This window comes from Chiloscyllium plagiosum, unplaced genomic scaffold (genome assembly GCF_037043375.1).
Source record: "Chiloscyllium plagiosum isolate Xiang-an unplaced genomic scaffold, Cpla_swu_hap1 HiC_scaffold_9, whole genome shotgun sequence".
Taxonomy (NCBI): domain Eukaryota; kingdom Metazoa; phylum Chordata; class Chondrichthyes; order Orectolobiformes; family Hemiscylliidae; genus Chiloscyllium; species Chiloscyllium plagiosum.
In genome coordinates, this window is record NW_028270147.1 from 12434939 (window position 1) to 12450302 (window position 15364).

Sequence of the window (15364 nt, forward strand, 5' to 3'; positions counted from 1 at the left end):
GGTCTGTGTGCACTATGGCATCAGTAGCGGGGATGCCCATAAACTCTGGGATGTCCCTGCAGTTGCAAGTTGTTCTGAGGTAGAATGGGACGGGAGACTGGTGAGAGGAACCCCATGGGGTGGGGTCGATGGTTAATGAGCTAAGTTTGGTAAGGCCTCGTGGTGAGAAACACTCTGACAAACTCAACAAAATGAACACAGCAAAAATAAAAGAAACATTCTGTCCACAGTGTGAGCATCTGCTTATCGACCTGCTCAAAGACACTATCTGGAGCAGATGGCAGTTGTACCTGAGCCTCCTGGATCAGAGGTATGGACACTATTACTATGTCACAAGAACACATTCAACCTAGAGTGTACACTGGTGATAGTACAGGAGGGTAGGTAACCAAAGACAAAATAACCAGACAGATCCATCTAATGTGCAATGAAGGTTTAATATTGAAAGCAGCTAGCAATAGTCAAATTGCAATACATGGTAACTTCTCAGCTTTGTGCTACTTGTTTGTGTGACAAGCTTAATATGGAATCAAAACAGAAAGTACCAGAGAAACCCAGCAGTTACCCAGCAGTGAAGAGAGAAACATAGTTAACATTTCAAATCTAACACAACTTCTTCAGAACTGAAGAAGGATATAACCAAGACATGATCTGCATGGACTTCAATAAAATGCCCAACAAGGCTCCTCATGGCAGACTGGTTCGCAAGGTTAGATCACATTGAATACAGGGAGAACTAGCCATTTGGACACAGCTCTGGCTCAAAGGTAGAAGACAGAGGGTGGTGGTGGAGGGCTGCCTTTCCAACTGGAGGCCTTTGACAGTGGAGTGCCACAAGGATCGATGTTGGGTCCATTGCTTTTGTCATATATATAAATTATTTGAATGTGTAAATAGGAGGTATAGTTAGTAAGTTTGCAGATGACACCAACATTGGTATGTCGTGAACAGCAAAGAAGGTTATCTCAGAGTAAAACAGGACCTTGATCAGATGGGCCAATGTACTGAGGAGTGGAAGATGGAGTTTAATTCAGATAGATTAATTTAGAGGTGCTGCATTTTGGCAAGACAAGACAGAGTAGGACTTATACACTGAATGGTAAGTTCCTGGAGGGTGTTGCTGAACAAATAAACCTTGGTGTGCAGGTTCATAGTTCATTGAAAGTGGAGTTTTGGGTCGATAGGATAGAGAAGAAGGCATTTGATATGCTTTCTTTTATTGGTCAGAGTATTGAGTACAGGAGTTGGGAGGTCATGTTGTGGCTGAACAGGACATTGATTCGGCTATGTTAGGAATATTGCGTATAATTCTGGTCTCCCTCTTACTGGAAGAATGTTGTGAAACTTGAAAAGGCTCACGAAAGATTTACAAGGATGTTGCTAGGGTTGGAGGATTTGAGCTGTAGGGAGAGGCTGAAGAGGCTGGGGCTGTTTTCCCTGGAGCATCGCAGACTGAAAGATGATGTTATAGAAGTTTATAAAATCATGAGGGACATGGATCAGATAAATAGACAAGGTCTTTTCCCCTGGGGTGGTGGAGTCCAAAGCAGGAGGGCATAGGTTTAGGGTGAGAAGGAAAAATTTGAATGGGATCTAAGGGGCAACTTTTACAAAGGGTGGTGCATGTATGGAATGAGCTGCCAGAGGAAGTGGTGGAGGCTGGTACAATTTCAACATTTAAAAGGCATCTGCATGTGTATATGAGTAGGAAGGGTTTAGAGGGATATGAGCCAAGTGCTGGCAGATGGGAACAGATGAAGTTAGGATTTCTAGTCAGCATGGACATGTTGGACCGTAGGGTCTATTTGTGTGCTGTACGTCTCTGTGACTGTATGACTCTAAGAGATGGGTTTTACAAAGCCTGCTGCATGTAAATTCACACAGACAGCAAACTCTAACATCGAGTCATAGAGATTTACAGCATGGAAACAGGCTCTTTGACCTAACTTGCCAATGACACTCAGTTTTCACAATTTAAACCAGTCCTAATTGCCTGTGTTTGATCCATGTCCCTCCATACCTATCCCATCAATGTGTGCGTCAAAATGTTTCTTAAATGACAAATTGGTACTTGCTTCCACCACTGCCGCTGGCAGCCCCTTCCAGACACTCACCACCCTCTGTGTGAACAAATTGTCTCTTTGGATCCTTTTGTATCACTCCCCTCTCACCTTAAACCCATGCCCTCCAGTTTCAGACACCGCTATCATGAGGAAACGCTGGTGGCTATTTACCTTATCAATGCCCCTCAAGATTTTATAAACCTCAAAAAAGGTCACCTCTCAACCTCCTACGCTCCAGTGAAAAAATCCCAGCTTATCTAACCTCTCCTCGGACTCAAACCTTCCAGTCCAAGTAGCATTCTAGTAAAGATTTTCTGCACTCCTTCTAATTTAATAATATTCTTAATAATATCCTTAATAAAAAGAATGATTAATATAACAACAGTACAAACACACCTCAATGGCCATTCAACATTTGCAGATTTCAGGGCAGGATCATTAACCCTTTCAGCATCCCTCTGTAAACCTTTGGGAAACAAATCATTCCGAGTTTGTGAAATGCAACAGAGAAATGATTGCTCATAGCATTTGAATTCTCCCAACTAAAACTAGCAATGATTCAGAAAAGACAAAGTCATGAGAAACTTATGTCACAGTTTGGTGATAAACTAAACAGAATTCTCAAAATAATCATCTGCAAATCGTAACATCTGTACCACAGCAGAGAGTATTAAAATATCTGTATTATATTGAAGCTCATGAACTGACCAATAATTTTGCACAGGAATTATGCATGAAACTGCAATACCAAGTTGTTTTCCAACTTCCATCACCTGGAGAAAAAGCATACGATTTATTAGTGACATAAGAACATAAGATATTTGGTTCATCAAGCTCTTCCTCACTACTAGTTACTTGATAAAGCAAAACAATGTTAGAAGTCAACAAAAGGAAGGGACTTACTGTAAGATGTCTACCTTGACTACATTTCTATTTACCCCTTCCCTGTCAACAGCACAGACTTCACCATCAACCACTCAGGTTGTAAGCACCTCAAACCTGTTGGAAAATTCCAAAAGCTGAATCTTAGAACATAGAACATTGAACAGTACAGCACAGAACAGGCCCTTCAGTCCATGATGTTGTGCTGACCATTGATCCTCATGTACGCACCCTCAAATTTCTGTGACCATATGCATGCCCAGCAGTCTCTTAAATATCCCCAATGACCTTGCTTCCACAACTGCATTCCATGCTCTCACAACTCTCTGTGTAAAGAACCCACCTCTGACATCCCCTCTATACTTTCCTCCAACCAGCTTAAAACTATGACCCCTTGTGTTAGCCATTTCTGCCCTGGGAAATAGTCTCTGGCTATCGACTCTATCTATGCCTCTCATTATCTTGTATACCTCAATTAGGTCCCCTCTCCTCCTCCTTTTCTCCATTGAATAAAGTCTGAGCTCAGTCAACCTCTCTTCATAAGATAAGCCCTCCAGTCCAGGCAGCATCCTGGCAAACCTCCTCTGAACCCTCTCCAAAGCATCCACATCTTTCCTATAATAGGGGGACCAGAACTGGACGCAATATTCCAAGTGCGGTCTAACCAAAGTTTTATAGAGCTGCAACAAGATCTCACGACTCTTAAACTCAATCCCCCTATTAATAAAAGCCAAAACACCATATGCTTTCTTAACAACCTGTCCACTTGGGTGGCCAGTTTAAGGGATCTATGTACCTGCACACCAAGATCCCTCTGTTCCTCCACACTGCCAAGAATCCTATCCTTAATCCTGTACTCAGCTTTCAAATTCCACCTTCCAAAATGCATCACCTCGCATTTATCCAGGTTGAACTCCATCTGCCACCTCTTAGCCCATCTCTGCATCCTGTCAATGTCCCACTGCAGCCTACAACAGCCCTCTATACTGTCAACGACACCTCCAACCTATGTGTCGTTTGCAAACTTGCTGACCCATCCTTCAATCCCCTCATCCAAGTCATTAATAAAAATTACAATCAGTAGAGGCCCAAGGACAGAGTCCTGTGGAACACCACTCACCATTGACCTCCAGGCAGAATATTTTCCCTTTACTACCACTCGCTGTCTTCTGTTGCCCAGCCAATTCTGTATCCAGACAGCTAAGTTCCCCTGTATCCCATTCCTCCTAACCTTCTGAATGAGCCTACTGTAGGGAACCTTATCAAATGCCTTGCTGAAGTCCATATACACCACATCCACAGCTCGACCCTCATCAACTTTTCTAGTCACATCCTCAAAGAACTCGATAACGTTTGTGAGGCATGACCTGCCCCTCACAAAGCCGCGGTGACTGCAGTTAATCAAGCCATGCTCTTCCAGATGGTCATACATCCTATCCCTCAGAATCCTTTCTAAAACCTTGCAGATGACAGATGTGAGACTTACTGGTCTGTAATTGCCGGGGATTTCCCTATTTCCTTTCTTGAAGAGAGGAATTACATTTGCCTCTCTCCAGTCCTCAGGTACGACTCCGGTGGAGAGCGAGGATGCAAAGATCTTCGCAAGTGGCGAAGCAATCACATTTCTCGTTTCTCAAAACAGCCGAGGACAAATCTGGTCCGGGCCTGGTGACTTGTCAATCTTAATGTTTGACAAAATTTTCACCACATCAGCTTCCTCTATCTCTATCCATTTCAGCATGCACACCTGCCCTTCAAAGGTTTCATTCACTACAAAGTTCGTTTCTTTCGTAAAGACAGAAGCAAAAAACTCATTTAGGGCTTCCCCTACCTCCTCAGACTCCACACACATTTTCTCTATGCTATCCCTGATCGGGCCTACTCTTTCTTTGACCATTCTCTTATTCCTCACATAAGTGTAAAATGCCATTGTGTTCTCCCTAATCTGTTCTGCCAAGCCTTTCTCGTGCCCCCTCCTGGCTCTCCTCAGACCATTTTTAAGCTCCTTCCTTGCCTGCCTGTAATCATCTAGATCATCTAGAGCTAAGCTTGACCCTAGCTTCCTCCACCTTATGTAAGCTACCTTCTTCCTTTTGACGAGAAGCTCCACTGCTCTCGTCATCCAAGGTTCCTTTATCTTACCCCTTCTTGCCTGTCTCAGAGGGACATATTTATTCATCACTCGCAACAACTGTTCCTTAAACAGTCTCCACATATCTATAGTGCCTTTACTATGGAACAATTGCTCCCAGTCCATGCTTCCTAACTCATTTCTAATCACATCATAGTTTCCTCTTCCCCAATTAAATATCCTCCCATTTTGCCTAATCCTCTCCTTCTCCATAGCTATGTGGAATGTGAGGCAGTTGTGGTCACTATCACCAAAATGCTCTCCCACCACAAGATCTGATACCTGCCCTGTTTCCGAGCACCAAGTCTAGAATGGCCTCTCCCCTCGTCGGCCTGTCAACGTACTGAGTTAGGAAACCCTCCTGAACACACCTTACAAAAACAGCTCCATTCAAATCTTCTGCTCGAAGGAGGTTCCAATCAATATTGGGAAAGTTAAAGTCGCCCATTACAACAACCCTACTACGTCCACACTTTTCCAAAATCTGCCGACCTATGCTTTCTTCCATCTCCCTGCTGCTATTGGGGGGCCTGTAGTAAACCCCTAACAAGGTGACTGCTCCCTTGCTGTTCCTAATTTCCACCCATACTGACTCGGTAGGCAGACCTTCCTCGACAATGGAAGCTTCTGTAGCTGTGATACCCTCTCTGATTAGTAGTGCTACACCCTCTTTTTCCCCCCTCCCGATTCTTTTTAAATGCTCTAAACCCTGGAACATCCAGCAACCATTCCTACCCCTGAAAAACCCATGTCTCTGTTATGGCCACAACATCATAGCACCAGGTACTGATCCATGTTCTAAGTTCGTCACTTTTATTCCTGATACTCCTTGCGTTAAAGCAAACACTCTTTAACTGATCACTTGGTTCCTTCCCAGGAAAATCCTTCCCACTAGCTGGTCTACCTCTTGCTATTGCCTCATCTGCATCATCTCTCACCTCCGGTATACAGCTCAGGTTCCCACCCCCCTGCCGTACTAGTTTAAACCCTCTCGAACTACTCGAGCAAACCTTCCACCCAGGACATTGGTCCCCTTCCAGTTCAGATGCAACCCGTCCTTCTTGTACAGGTCCCACCTTCCCCGGAAGGCATCTCAATTATCTACATATCTGAAGCCCTCCCTCCTACACCAGCTGCGCAGCCACATATTAAGCTGCACCCGTTCCCTGTTCCTGGCCTCGCTATCTCGTGGCACCGGTAGTAAACTAGAGAACACTACTCTGTTCGTCCTGCTTTGCAGCTTCCATCCTAACTCCCTGAAATCACTTTTTATATCTTCAATCCTTTTCCTGGCTATATCATTAGTGCCAATATATAACATGATTTCTGGCTGTTCGCTCTCCCCTTTTAGAACCTCATACACCCGATCGGAGACGTCCCGGACCCTGGCACCAGGGAGGCAACATACCTTCTGAGAATCCTGATCCTGACCACAAAATCTCCTGTCGATTCCCCTAACTATCGAGTCCCCTACCACGAGTACTTTTCTATTCTGCCCCCTTCCCTTCTTTGCCACAGTGTCAGGCTCCACTTTATGTCTCATTCCTCTGATCTACCTTACGCACAGTTATGCTCTCCAGTACTTGATGGCTGTCCATAAAATTATAGACTCATAGAACCCCTACAATGTGAAAGCAGGCTATTTGGCCTGTCAAATCCACACCGACCCTCTGAAGCGCATCCCACCAAGATCCACTCTCCTTTCTATCCCTGTATCCCATTCATTTCCCATGGCTAAGCCACCCAGTCTGCACAGCCCTGTTTCACCCTGGGCAATTTAGCATGGCCAATTCACCTAACCTGCACATCTTTGGACTGTGTGAGGAAACCAGGACCAGGACTGGGTCTGATTCCTCTGACTCTGCCCTGGATAAGAACAGGCATTTAAGGAAGATAAACTTACAGGAACACAGGGACAGAGCAGAAACAATCAGACCAGATTTCACTGCAGAGGTCCAACATGATTGGTTCAATGGCCTCCTTTTATACCAGAAAGGCAATGACACCATATAGAATCATACAGGTACAGAAGAGGCTCTTCACCCATCAAGTCTGTACTACCACTACACCTCACTAAAATAAAGTACACTGTCCCGCACTGGGCCCATAGCTTTGAATGTCATGACATTTCAAGTGCTCATCCAAGTATTTCTTCAGGTTTGTGAGGGTTTGTGAGGGTCCCCACATCCACTACATTCCCAGGCAGTGTATTCCAGACCCCCACAAATTCCAGACCACTTCATAAAGAAAGCCAGAAATTCATAGCTTGAACACTGGTAAGTTCACCTTGTAAATGATGACACTATCACAGCTGAGTGTACAGTAAAAATTATACCTTTTTTTCAATGGGATCACTCCAGTAGACAGTTTTCACATCATTTCCAACCATAGGGCATTCTTCATCCACTTTTGTTAGTAGGACAATCTGTGGAACCTCTAGAAATGGAATGAATAATTCATTTATTAGGAAATTAACTTCTGCGATGGGTCACAATATCTGAGGGTAATGAGAGCAGTACATTGGCAATTTATTCTCCTTCAAAAGGTAAAGCTGTGATATCAACTCTGAAGAAGGGTAACTCATGTCATTAAAAAAACAGACCATTTGGTCATTTTGCTCATGATTGACCATCAAAACACCTACATGATGAAAGCAACTTCACTTAGATTCATCGAGATTTTCAGCATGGAAACAGACCCTTCAGTCCAAATCGTCCATCACAACCAGATATCCCAACCCAATACAGTCCCATCTGCCAGCACCCGGCCCATATCCCTCCAAACCCTTCCTATTCATATACCCGTCCAGATGCCTTTTAAATGCTGGAATTGTACCAGCCTCCACCACTTCCTCTGGCAGCTCATTCCATACACGTACCACCCTCTGTGTGAAAACGTTGCCCCTTAGGTCTCTTCTATATCTTTCCCCTCTCACCCTAAACCTATGTCCTCTAGTTCTGGACTCCCCCACCCCAGGGAAAAGACTTTGTCGATTTATCCGATCCATGCCCCTCATGATTTTGTAAACTTCTATAAATTCTACCCTCAGCCTCCGACATTCCAGGGAAAATAGCCCCAGCCAGTTCAGCCTCTCCCTATAGCTCAAATCCTCCAACCCTGGCATCATCCTTGTAAATCTTTTCTGAACCCTTTCAAGTTTCACAACACCCTTCCGATAGGAAGGAGACCAGAATTGCGCGCAGTATTCCATAAGTGGCCTAACCAACATCCTGTACAGCCGCAACATGACCTCCCAACTCTTATACCCAATGCTCTGACCAATAAGGGAAAGATATGCCTCCTTCACTATCCTACCTACCTGCGGCTCTACTTTCAAGGAACAATAAACGTGCACTCCAAGATCTATTTGTTCAGCAATACTCCCAAGGACCTTACCAATAAGTGCTAAAATTTGCACTAAGAAGTCCTGCTAAGATTTGCTTTTCCAAAATGCCACACCTCGCATTTATCTGAATTAAACTCCATCTGCCACTCCTCAGCTCATCAGCGCATCTGATCAAGATCCTGTTGTAATCTGAGGTAACCCTCTTCGCTGTCCACTACACCTCCAACTTTGGTGTCATCAGCAAACTTACTAACTACACCTTCTATATTCGTATCCGAATCATTTATGTAAATGACAAAAAGTAGTGGGCTCAGTACTGATGGTTGTGACACACCACAGATCACAGGCCTCCAGTCTGAAAAACAACCCCCCATCTGAAAACCTGAAAAACTGTCTTCTACCTTCAAGCTTAGCGACCCCTCCTCAGAACTGTTGTATCGGAGATTGGTTTAACTGGGTCTGTCTTCACTCGAGTTTCAGGAGGATGAGAAAGTATCGAATTGAGACATGCAAAATTCCTAACAAACTAGACGCAGGGAGGATGATTTCCCTGAATGGGGAGTCTGGAACCAGAGGCCACAATCTCAGATGCAGGGTTGGCCATTTGGAACTGTGAGGAGGAAACACGTCTTCATTCAAAAGATGATGAAGCTGTGGAATTCTCCACCACAGAAGACTGAGGAGGTCAAAACATTGAATACCCTCAGGAAACTGATAAATTGTTAAATATTAAAAGCATGAAAAGGTATGTGGAGAAAGCAGGAAAGTGGTGTTGAGACAGAGGATCAGCCAACCCCATATTGAATGGCAGGGCAGACTCAAAGAGCTGAATGGTTGACTATAGCTAATAGTTTCAATGGTTCGATAAATACAGAACCTTGCTTTAGATCATCAGAGAGCACTGATTAAAGGTAACCCGCTCTGGCAGTTAACAAAATTATCATCATTAATTGCTGCATTCTCCATGGGAATACCTCCACCAAAGACCACTTGCCAACCAATCAGCATAGCATCTGACAGAGTGTAAATGCTTGTTTCCCCCGTTGTTATTCTTGTGAACTGCCCTGTTGAGTTCAAGACAAAGTGGCTTTTATTTCAGTGATACTCAGTACAGAATGCAACACTCACCCAATTCATCAATCTTTGATCGAATGGCACAGATTTTCGTTTTCATTTCAGTGGACAGCATAGGGGTTTTACTCACATCAATCACATATGCAACACAATGTATCTTCTCATTAATAGCTCTTGGCGATATGTCACCAGCTTTGAATGGGGAATCAACTGCAAACTACAAGGAAAAGAACCTGACTTTAAAATGATATTTACATTTTTATTCCTTTAGGCATCATTGGTGAGGCTGGGATTTAGAATCCATCGAGTTGACCTCTAGATCATGCTGATTATGGTGCAAGTTACAATCGTTCTGAAAGAGTTAGACTTTGAGCTGAATTGTTGACAATGACACAAATCCTTAGGGTGGAGAATCAGGCAGATTCTGGAACAGTCTCCTGATGGAGACACACGTGCTTTCCCTACCTCTTGGCAGTAACAGGCAATAAGCCGATGAACAAATCAGATTAATTATAAAGATTCGGCAAGTATTGTTAAAGGAATAGCATCACTCTACATCACAAAAGCAGCCGTCTAACCATTTTAGATCAGATTGCTTACACATTTAGCCACAAATAATGAAGGGGGGGAACGAAATAAAAAGAAAAAAGAAAACCAGGTTACCTTATACTTGTTCGGAATATGTCCTTTGATGATACTGATAATATCATCACTGTGCAGCCCTGACACAGTATCTTCTGCAAGTCCCATTGTATCACAAAGGGTCAGAGGAGGAGTGTCATTTCTGAAGGAGTATGTCGAATACTGCAATTAAACAAAAATACCAAAGCTCAAAGTGAAATCACTTGCAAGGTAAACTAACAAAAATAGCCCTGAAGGATCTGCCATCGCAGAATGTGGAATTGCTTGGACAAAGAGTGACAAGATATTTCTAGGTTCCTTCTAGCATCATGACCATCGCCTGATAGAGCGATAGTGGAATTGTCAGATGACCATTGCTACAGCTGATTCAGGGAGAAAAATAATCTGACAATGCTAGGGCAGCACAGTGGCAGAGTAGGGCAGCACAGCTGCCTCACTGTGCCAGGGACCTGACTTCACCTGACAAAGGAGCGGTGCTCCAAAAGCTTGAGATTTCAAGTAAACCTATTGGACTATAACCTGATGTCATGTGACTTCTGACCTTGTCCACCCCAGTCTGACACCAGCACCTCCACATCACAGTGTGGATATTGGATACAGAGAGGTTAATTTGATAGAGGGTCAGAGCAAGACGAGCAAGGCAGTGCATTCAGAAGACAGAAACCATTCGGAATTGAGATGGAGTATGAAACCACTGGATCATCTCAATTGCTGCAAAGCACTTTTGAAACTGCACATCATTTTCAGTATTTCTCAAGGCAAAACATTCTAAACTACGTTTGCAAAACTCTGAGTGGGTTACATTTCTGGGTCACCACGTTTTCAGAAGGATTTCAAGGTCTTTGAGAAGGTGCAGAGATTTATCAGCTTTGTTCCAAAATTTAGCTGTGAGGTTTTGGCTGAAAAAGCTGGGGTTGCACTGCTTCGAGTGAAGGAGGCTGAGGGGAGATTTGATCAAGGTGGACAATATTTAAGACAGTTTTAGATCAGTCAGATAAATACCAATTGTTCCATTAATTGATTGTGTGAGGAAGAAGGGAAAGAGATTTAAGATGGTGATTTGATTTGATTTATTGTCATGTGTACCTAAGCACAGTGAAAAGCCTTGTTTGCAAGCAATACAGGCAGATCATAGTAAGCAAGGACATACAGATTATTGAATGAAAAGAACTTGGGACAGAATAAGGCATACAGGTTGGTCTTTGATGATGTTGGCAGCCTTTCTTTTTTTAATCATTTGTGGGACATGGGCGAAGCTGGCTGGCCCACATTGATAGCCCATCCCTAGTTGCCCTTGAGAAGGTGGTAGTGAGCTGCCTTCTTGAACCACTGCAGTCCACTTACTGTGGGTTGGCCCACAATGCCAGTAGGGAGGAGATTCCAGGATTTGACCCAATGATTGTGAAAGAATGGCAGTATATTTCCAAGTCACAATGGTAAGTGGCTTGGAGGAGAACTTGCAGGTGGTGGTGTTCCCAAGTACCTGCCCCCCTTGCCCTTCTAGATGGAAGTGGTCATGGGTTTGGAAGGTGCTGTCTTTGGTGAATTTCTGGAGTGCATCTTATAGATAGTATACACTGCTGCGACTGAGCATCGTTGGTGGGCGGGTTGTATGTTTGGATATATGGTGCCAATCAAGTGGGTTGTCTTGGATGGTGTTGATCTTCTTGAGCGTTGTTGGAGCTGCATCCATCCGGGCAAGTGGGGAGTATTCCATCACACACCTGACTTGTGCCTTGTAGATGGTGGATAAACTTTGGGATGTCAGGAGGTAAGTTATTCACCGCAGTATCCCTCGTCTCTGACCTGCGGCAACAAGATGGGTAAATAGAGTCCATTGATGGGAGGTTGGCTTCTGTGATGTTCTGGGCTGTGCACACAAACTTCTGTAGTTTCTTATGGTCCTGGGCAGAGCAGTTGCCATACCAGGCTATAAGACCTGGATAAAATGCTATTTGTGGTGCATTTGTAAAAGTTGGTGACGGTCCTTATGGACATGCTGAATTTCCTGGGCCCTAGGAAGAAGAGCCATTGTTGTGGCATCTTCACCGTCACATCTACCAGAGTGGTCCATGACAGGTTTTGGACATTACATTGTGGGGGGAAGAGGAGATGTGACTAAAACCTTTTTACACAGCAATTAGCCTGAATTGTGCGGCCCGTGAGGCTGGAAATAGTAGAGGCAGCCATTGGCTTCGAAAGGAAATTAATTAGATGGGCATTTATGAGAAATTACCATTTAGTAATGTTGGCTACAATGACTCTACAATGCTCTAAATTCACTCAGTGGTTCAAGGAATTGAACTCTTGAGCAAGATCCATTCAGACCAAAAACAGACAGCCACGTTTATTCACCAGCCTGTACAATAGAGATGCTGTGATCACAAACCTACCCATGGGGAGGCAAATCACCTGGATTATCAATGAATAGTGCGTGCAGACATTGCTGGATTGATACTTTCTATCAATGTTGATACAGGATTAATAGCATTTCAAAGGGTGTAAGAGACTAGAGAGCAATGCAAGAATCAAGTACAGAGGATGCGAAATACATTGGCAAGAAAAATATAAAGCCATATCTGCACTTCTATATTTACCATTGTGGTCGTACTTCTCGGTCCACTCCCAATCAGAGTCCGATTGGTGACATGACCACGGAAAACTGAATTGACAGAGTTGACGAAACTAGACTTGCCTCCTCCAACTGGTCCAATTAGTAAAACCCGTGCCTTTGAGACAGAGCTCACATATGGTTGATACTCCATGATGAATTTCAGCAGTTCTTGCTTGCTCCTGTTAGCAAAAGAAGTGGAGTTCAGGATTTAATGGCTCAAACAACAGATCTCCCTGAGTATTGCTCATGGTGGGTTGGAAGATAATGATAGAGCATTATTATCGTGTGGCAGGTTTTGACCATTTTTACTCTGGGCCAAAGGCACAATGGCAAAGTCACTTTGAGGCCCAAATCTTACGCACATTCCACAAGTGAACGCCAGCTGCCAAACAGACTGATAATTGGTTCTGGGCAGTAAGTGAATTGACCACGCTAAATTGCCCAGAGTGTTCAGGGATGTGTAGGTTAGGTGCATTAGTCAGGGGTAAATGTACAATAAAAGAGTAATGGAATGCATCTGGGGGGTTACTCTTCAGAGACTTGTTGGGCCAAATGGCCTGTTTCCACATTGTTAGGGATTCTATGAACATCAGCCAACTCCTTTGTAGCCCCTGGTTGGATTGACAGGACAGATAGGAAGTTAACTGTACAAGATGTGGAGTGACACCAGAAACATTCCAGATGCTGGTTTAGCAACGATGTCACATCTAAATAGCTAGACTAGTACTCATTTCCTGAAGAAGGGCCTGTGCCCGAAACGTCGAATCTCCTGTTCCCTGGATGCTGCCTGACCTGCTGTGCTGTTCCAGCAATAAAGTTTCAACCTAGTACTCATTTCTCACAGGCAAGTTAAAAGGAAACCAAATTGCTGTGGGTCTATAACCACATGTAGTTCAGAAAGGGATGGCAGTGTTTTTCATCCGTGGAGAGAGACAAACCCCTGTGACCAGAACATTAACCTGGGTGCCATTACCTACATCACTGCTATGTTGGCAAATGAAGGCCAAAAGCTCTAGGCGTATGTTTTTGGATGATTAAGACCCAAGTACCAATAGAGGTTTATAAAGTCATGAGGGGCATGGATAGGGTGAAAAGGCAAGGTTTTTCCCGAGGGTAGGGGAACCCAAACCTAGAGGGCATAGGTATAAGGTGAGAGGGAAAGATTAAAAAGCCACCTAAGGGGCAATTCTTTCATGCAGAGGATGGTGAGTGTATGGAATGAATTGCAAGAGGTAGTGGTGGAGGACGGTACAAAGACAACATTGAAAAGGTATCTGGATGGGGAAATGAATAGGAAGGGTTTAGAGGGATTTGGGCCAAATGCTGGCAAATGGGTCTAGATTTATTTCGGATATCGCGTCGGCATGGATGATTTGGACTGAAGGCTCTGTTTCCATAATTACGAATTGATGGCAGAAGATAGAGGTTAGTGATAGGCAGGCAAAATTGAGGACTGCAGATTAGAGTCGAGAGTATGGTACTGGAAAAGCACAGCAGGTCAGGCAGCATCCATGGTCCAGGAAAATTGATGTTTCAGGCAAAAGCCCTTCATCAGGAAATGGTGATGGTGATAGACAGCTGTTTTTTGGATTGGAGACCTGTGACCAGCGGTGTGCCACAAGGATTGGTTCTGGACCCACTCTTGTTTGTAATTTATAAAAATAAATCAGATGCGAATAAAGGACGCGTTGATAGTAAGTTGATGAATGACACGAAAATTGGTGGTATAGTGGAGTCTGAAGAAGGTTGTCTAAAATTACCACAAGATATTAATCAATTGGGCCAATAGGCTGAAAAGTGGCAAATGGAGTTTAATTTTGATAGATGTGAGGTGTTGTATTTTGGTAAAACAAACAAGGACTGGACTTACATAGTTAATGGTAGGACTCTGGGGAATGTTGTTGAACAGGGGGACCTAGGGCTACAGGTATATTATTCCCTGAAAGTGGAGTCACAGGTAGACATGGTGGTGAAGAAATGCGTTTGGCACTCTTGCTTTCAGTGTCAGATCATTGAGTGTAGAAGTTGGAATGTCATGATACGGTTGTACTGGGCATTGCTGAGGCCACTTTTTGAATACTGCATACAATTTTGGTCACCCTGGATATTGGAAGGATGTTGTTAATCTAGAAAGGGTTCCAATCTGCAGCAAACTTCACAATGTTGAATGGAATCTACGTGTAAATATTTCATGCTACATGCATTACTTGAACCTGGAAATATTGGAAGGGGGTGCACTCTGGGTTAGATTGAATTCTGAATGTCCTCGACTTCATTTGCTTTGTTGGGGAATTGGTGAAAGTTGAATCTACAGCCTGGCCTCACAGATTAAGGTGGTGGTAAGGTGGTGTTCACTGATATTGTGGAATTGTACCTTCACAAGAGGAAGGGAGGAAGCAACAAAAGTAAACTGAACAATAATTCACTTCAACCTGAACATATATTATACTCAAATAAAAGTAAAATACTGCAGATGCTGGAAATCTGAAACAAACAGAACATATTTAAGAAACCCTGCAGATTTGAAAGTGTAGCGCTTGTAATGAGGTCAGTCAGATGGACCTCATAGATATGATGAGCAGGAGTGTCAGATGTTCTGTTCACTCTGAGAG

At 43.7% G+C, this 15364-nt stretch overlaps 1 protein-coding gene across 1 annotated transcript in view; it reads right to left on the reverse strand.

Annotated features, from left to right (window-relative positions):
- Positions 1 to 418: 418 nt before the first annotated feature.
- Positions 419 to 15364, reverse strand: part of LOC122554144 (interferon-induced protein 44-like) — a 29658-nt gene continuing 14712 nt past the window's right edge. Inside the window, exons 4-8 of the mRNA XM_043698708.2 lie at positions 12736 to 12931; positions 10160 to 10300; positions 9551 to 9713; positions 7412 to 7512; positions 419 to 2836 (exon numbers count right to left, since the gene is read on the reverse strand). Of these exons, the coding sequence (XP_043554643.2) occupies positions 2672 to 2836; positions 7412 to 7512; positions 9551 to 9713; positions 10160 to 10300; positions 12736 to 12931 (766 nt within the window). The 3' untranslated portion in view covers positions 419 to 2671. The remainder of the gene's footprint in view (positions 2837 to 7411; positions 7513 to 9550; positions 9714 to 10159; positions 10301 to 12735; positions 12932 to 15364) is intronic.